Here is a 5,838-nt window from a genome sequence, read left to right as displayed (position 1 = left end):
CAACTGCAACCCATGATCTACTTGTTCCCTCGTGTCATCTCACTACTAGCCTTGCTGCTCCTCCCATGCGTCGTTGTAGCCAGTGGCAGTGAGCAGCCACCATACAGACCACTAGTCTCTCCTCTCGCCAAGGACCGCAACACCTCGCTGTACACGATCTCCATCAAGAAGAGCGCGCCTCTGGTCGTCGACCTCGCCGGCTCGCTCGTCTGGTCGACATGCCCGTCCACGCACGGCACGGTCCCGTGCCATTCCGACACGTGCCGCGCGGCCAACCAGCAGCGCCGGCCCCGCTGCCGGTACGTGGACGCCGGCGGGTTCGGGGCCAACCGCGAGCCGGGCGGTGGCTGCGCCTGCGCCGGCCGCCCCTTCAATCCCGTCACCGGCGAGTGCTCCGTCGGCGACCTCACCGGCATGGCGATGTCGGCCAACGCCACCGACGGCCGGAACACGCTGCACCCCGTGGAGTTCACCACCGCGGGGTCCTGCGCGCCCGACCGCCTCTTGAGATCGCTTCCCGCGGGCGCCACCGGCGTCGCGGGCTTCTCCCGGCGGCCGCTGTCCGACATCTTCCCGCGCCGTGGTGCGTGCCCGCGGCCACCGCCGCGCAGACCCATCGCGCGCATTTCCTCCGCCCGCAGCTCCGCCGCGTCGAGGTATTCCATCACCATGGGACCTGGGTCCATCCAGCTCCGCCGCTTGGACTTGGAGCTGGAGGGCCTCGCAGATGCATGCTAGCTGACCGCGTCCGTGGCCCTTGTGCACAAGTCGATGGCACCTTCAGGCTGCCTAATGCCCTTGAGGTGATGAAGAACGTTCCGGTAGATGTTTAGATGGCAAGATATCTATATCTCCTTGGGGTGTCGATCCATGATGAAAACATCTGCAGCAATGACGTGGTTGCCACAGTCTACTGCTGTCAAACATCCAATACGATTTGGAGGGGAAAGACGCTGCATCTAAATGTTCATACTTGTTGCTGCCAATGCAATGCTTCGATATTTCAATGCGTACTTTGCTCAGACACTCCGGATTTGCTATAGGCACAGCAACGTCTACTGGCATTTACAGGGGACGAAAAACACTGTCGCCGCGAGTCACAAAGATCGCAGGGTATCAGTCAACAGGCATCCATTGTTTTACAGTGAACATCACCTGTCATGCTTAACCTTCAATAACAATGTATATTCCTGGGAAGACGAACAGCACCTTGGTCATTGCAGTGAACACAAGCGTAGGGATTCCATGAGCATCCATTGATCTGGCATCCGGATTTGCAAGGTGGGGACACCGCAACTCCTCGTGGCCTCAACAATATAAGTCAGTACGCATTGGAGGATCATATCAAGTCGCTGGAGCATCTTTGTTTCAAGCCCCTGCTAAAGGAATTGATGATGTAAGTAGTTTCTTCCCTAGAAAAGTAAAGGAGAAATAGGCAGTGTTTCGTAGCATTACCGAAGTGACTGTGATGAACTTTGAACTTAAAAAATAGATAACATTGGCACTACTACTTCCAACCATGGTAGAAGGAGAAGTAGATGAAGAGCAGCATTGCAGCAAGATTGATGAGTAATATCAAGAAGGACCCATCTAGACAAATCGATAAACGAAACAAATGTTATAGGTGTTCTCTTCGGGAATTTGAGCTTAGTGGCCATTATTTTAGTTTCCTCCAATGCTTCATAGGAAGACTAATCGATGGAAAAAACTTAAAGCTCACATGACTAAGTCTTTTATTTAGTTCATTCAACCGTAGGCCTATACATAGCCTTCAGTACCTGATCATTTTGTTAACTGGTTCGAGCTACCTTGTAAGCACGCAATTGTTGCAGCAAGTCATCCAAGAATCATTTATTGGCCATACCTTTACTATCTGCTTATCTGCATCGACAAAATGCTCGTAAAATTCATAGAAGAGAGCCAGAGACTAATTATTGTCAAAACCATGGTTCATGAGCTAGAAAACTCCCTTGGTTGTCTCTGGCTCTCTGCAAAAGTACGATGAGAGTTGAGAGATTACAAAGCAGAGCAGAACTAGGAAGTGCACCGGCGGCCAAAGAACTCGCTCGATCTTCGATCACGATTCACGGACCAAGGAGAAGCGAAACTGGATGCCCATGGGGCTCGTGAATTGATGCTGCCTCCCGATCCGGGCTCGCTACGCCGGCCGCCGGTTGGCCGCATGACGGCGGCGGTCGACGTCGAATTGCACCGCAGGCGCATCGACGACGGCGACCGCGCAGGCCACGCAGATCAAATTTCCCAACGGGCCTCAATAACAAATGGTGGGCTCAATCAACTGGGCCCCTGCCGATTGGCCCAGCAACGCTGCCGCGTCTTCCCAACGGATCGAAATCGTGGCCGTAACCTCCGGATCCAACGGTTCAAACTACTCCAGGCGTGGACGGTAAATGAAATACCGTCCACCCTGGAGGCCTGGACTCTCCTCCTCGCGCGCGCGCGCCCGCTCTCGTGCTCGCCGCGCCGTCGCGCTCGGCGTCGCCGGTGCCGGAGACGTCACAGGAACCTCTCTTGTGTCATCTCGGCAGCCTTCGCTTCCATCGAGCCTCAACTCGCTGCATTGCGCTCCACGACGGCGGCCGACATGCATCTTCCCTGCCGCCGCCGTGCCCGCGGCCAGCGCCACCGAGGGACGGCACCGCCCGCCAGACGCGAGCGCCGCCGCCAAAGGGCTCCTGCTCCTGCCCGAGCCGACGGGGGGACCAACGTCGTCCGTCTCCATTGAAGCGGCCACGAACCTCCAACACCTCCACAACCGCCTCTCACCGGCGGCACCACCCCACCGAGCCGCGGCCCCTCGACATTCCCCCACCCGGCTGCAGAACGATGGAGGATGAGTACTCCACCAACCCAGGGCCCTACTGTACTGAGGGGCCAAGGAAGGAACGCAGGGGTCGAGCTCCACGGAAACGTTCGCCGCCGCGGTGGATGGCATCATTCCCGCGCTCGCCGTCGCTCGGTTCGGCCCCGCAGCGTCCTACGCCACCGCCGGCGAGCAGTCGTGGGAGTTCGGGTTTGGGCTTTTCAGTTACACACACGGAAGAAACGGCGACGGTCACTCCACCGTCTTTGCTCTCGCTCTTCCTGCTTCCTCGTCGTCTCTGGCAGTCTGGTGCCTGGGCTGAGCCTGCACATCCGTGAGGCTGAGGCTCTGAAGCCTCTACTTCCTCCATCGCATAAGGCCTTGTTTAGATTCCAAATCTTTCTAACTCAAATTCCAACTTTTTCACTCTCTCTCCATCTTTAAAACACATGCATGGAGCAGTAAATGTATGTAAAAAAATAACCAATTGCACAGTTTAATTGTACATCACGAGACGAATCTTTTAAGCCTAGTTAGTCCATGATTAGATAAAATTTATCAAATACAAACGAAAGCGCTACAGTATCCCGATTTATAACATTTGCTATTTTGACTGCATCTAAACGGGGCCTAAGTTCGAACTCTGACGTTTACTGTGTTCGGGTTGCTGGGATGTCAGCTTTTACACGCAGTTCAAACGTTTCCGAAGCGACGCCGACACAGCAGAAAACAGGACACGTCCTGCCGTCATGGCACGTCGACTGCCCGGCCCCGGCGGCACGTTGGACCTCGACGTCCGTGCTGGTCGAGGTGACGCCATGCACGCTGTTACGATCTTGCTCCTCCCGTCCTGGATGGCGTCATTGATCCAAGTATTTCTACCCTTCACGGCCGGGTGCATCGTCAGTCATGGTGGCGCGCGCGTGCCACCATGTAAGTATGTAACATGTGCCGATGTGCGCGGTGTGCCCACCAGCTTCTCCCCACCCCGACCAAACCCCAAAACCAACCGAACCACAACCAGACCACCACTCACCTCTCCACTATCTCACTCACCCACTGCCCGCTCACAACACGAGCTCTGCAACTGCAACTGCAAGGCCGCAGCAGGGCACACATCGCCAAGCATTAGCAATCCTCTGACCTCTCCGCCCCCCGCACACCAACGCAGCGCGCGGGCAGCGACCAATGGCGAGGACGCGCGCGCGCGGCCGTCTCCTCCTCGCCGTCCTCGCGGCCGTGCTGGCGCTCCACCACGCGCCGTCCTGCGCCGCCGCGGCCGCGCTCCGGGCGTCGTCCATCTCCGCGGCGCCCGCGCACGCGCCGCTCCCGCGGCTCCCCAGGCAGCACGGCCACCCCCACTCCGCACCCCCGCCGGCGGTGTCGCTGTCGCCGGACATTATGCCCGTGCTGCCCTCCCCCGCAGAGGACGGCGCCGCCGCGCCGCCGTCCGACGCGGAGCCCACCATCCCGTCCAGCCCGAGCCCGCCCAACCCGGACGCGCTCGAGCCCAACTCGGCCCTCGCGCCCTTCGGCTACGCGCCCGCCGTCGCCGCGCAGTCCCCCGCGCCGCCGCCGGCCCCGGTGGCGGCCGTGGCGTGGGCGCTCCCCGTGGCGCTGCTGGCCATGTGGTCGGTGTAGTGGAGTGGGCGAGGCCATCAGCCATGGTCCTCACCTCTGCTCCTCGCTCGTGGATGCGACAGCAGGCGCAGGCGACTGGGGCATAGCATACCTCTCTCACCTCACCAGCCTTCAGGCGTGCAGGAAAAGTTGGCCGTTGGTTGGTCGGGTTGGCTCTGCAGCTTCCATTGCACTACTCCTGTCCTTGTGAAGAACTGTTACACTAGTCTGTTTCATCAGTGTCTAGTTCTCTCCTGTAAATTTTAGTTATCTTTTGATTCATAATTTTTGGGAGGAAGGGTTACATGATGTTATAGCCGTTTTGTTTTGTGGCCTTTATTAAGTTGAGATTATTTGGGTGATTCTTGTAATAAATTTGGATGGAGGGATTACTAGTTTAAGTGCTCAACTATGGTACCTTAGGTGAAGTTCAAATTGGATTTCCCTGATTGCTTGTTTCATACCCTACCTTGACTGCTGATTCTTCAGCTGCATCAGAGGCCCTCACATAATGGTCCTCACAAGTGACCCAAAAGGCCACACATGCATCAGAGGCTATTCTTACAAGCAATCATAGTTTAATTATGTGATTGTTTTGCTGCTCCTATAATTTGCAGCTCATTAGATCAGATACCATTGGTAGTGCATGCTAGGAATTGTTTCTGATGCTTCTGCTAAAGCATAACCTGGAAAAGCATATGATCGTTTCCTTTGTATCACTGACAACTTTTTGAATAGAAAACTCTGAAAGGGGACGTGATAATTCTCCGGAAAGGGCAGTGTGCAGCTGGAACTCCACATAGAAATTCTATTTTCTCCCCTTTCGTGCTCCTTTTAGATTGGCTTCACACTTTAGGTTCATCATCACCTCATGATTATCAGCGTAAAGCCTCTAGCATTACCACTTTTCCAAGAAATTAACTTTGAAGACATCAACAACTACTGCAGCTGCAGGCATGTGATCTCGCTCATGGTTTGAGACAGCCATGATTGGAGAAGATCACGTGGCCTCTGAACTGTGTGTGCATATCTTACCAAGAACATTTGACTGCTGTTTCTGGAAACCAACTGATAAAAAAAATTAAAATGCGTATTGATTGAGATGAGGTGAATCGTTCTTGCCTTAATTTGAGGATAAATGGAACTACAATAATTATTTTCTTTAGTGGTTATGGTTACTAACTCGTTGGAGTTTAATTTGAGGATGATCGCACCAGTGCAAGTTCACTGTGACTTAACCTAGGGCCTTATTACAGCTCCACTCTTCTTACTGCAGTAACTTCTTCACATGCTATGGCCCCTTTGCACTTGAACTTGAAGGAGAAGAAGTGAAGAACAGATGCAGCTAGGCAAATCTCATGAACCGTGATGTTGGACACGAAAACTCACCAAAG

General features: G+C 54.8%; 1 protein-coding gene across 1 annotated transcript; it reads left to right on the top strand.

Moving 5' to 3' along the window:
- Positions 1 to 3,858: 3,858 nt before the first annotated feature.
- LOC112895371 (vegetative cell wall protein gp1-like) lies at positions 3,859 to 4,893 on the top strand. Its single transcript, XM_025963325.1, has one exon. It carries the CDS (start codon positions 4,013 to 4,015, stop codon positions 4,463 to 4,465), a length of 453 nt encoding a protein of 150 aa, XP_025819110.1. The 5' UTR covers positions 3,859 to 4,012; the 3' UTR covers positions 4,466 to 4,893.
- The last annotated feature ends 945 nt before the right edge of the window (positions 4,894 to 5,838 follow it).

Source organism: Panicum hallii, chromosome 5 (genome assembly GCF_002211085.1).
Source record: "Panicum hallii strain FIL2 chromosome 5, PHallii_v3.1, whole genome shotgun sequence".
NCBI classification, from domain to species: domain Eukaryota; kingdom Viridiplantae; phylum Streptophyta; class Magnoliopsida; order Poales; family Poaceae; genus Panicum; species Panicum hallii.
Note: the sequence above shows the minus strand (reverse complement) of the source record. Positions and strands in the feature narration are given on the sequence as shown.

Bases quoted from the DNA above. Each gene is read 5' to 3' on its own strand.
- LOC112895371 (XM_025963325.1), top strand. From the start codon at position 4,013: ATGGCGAGGACGCGCGCGCGCGGCCGTCTCCTCCTCGCCGTCCTCGCG.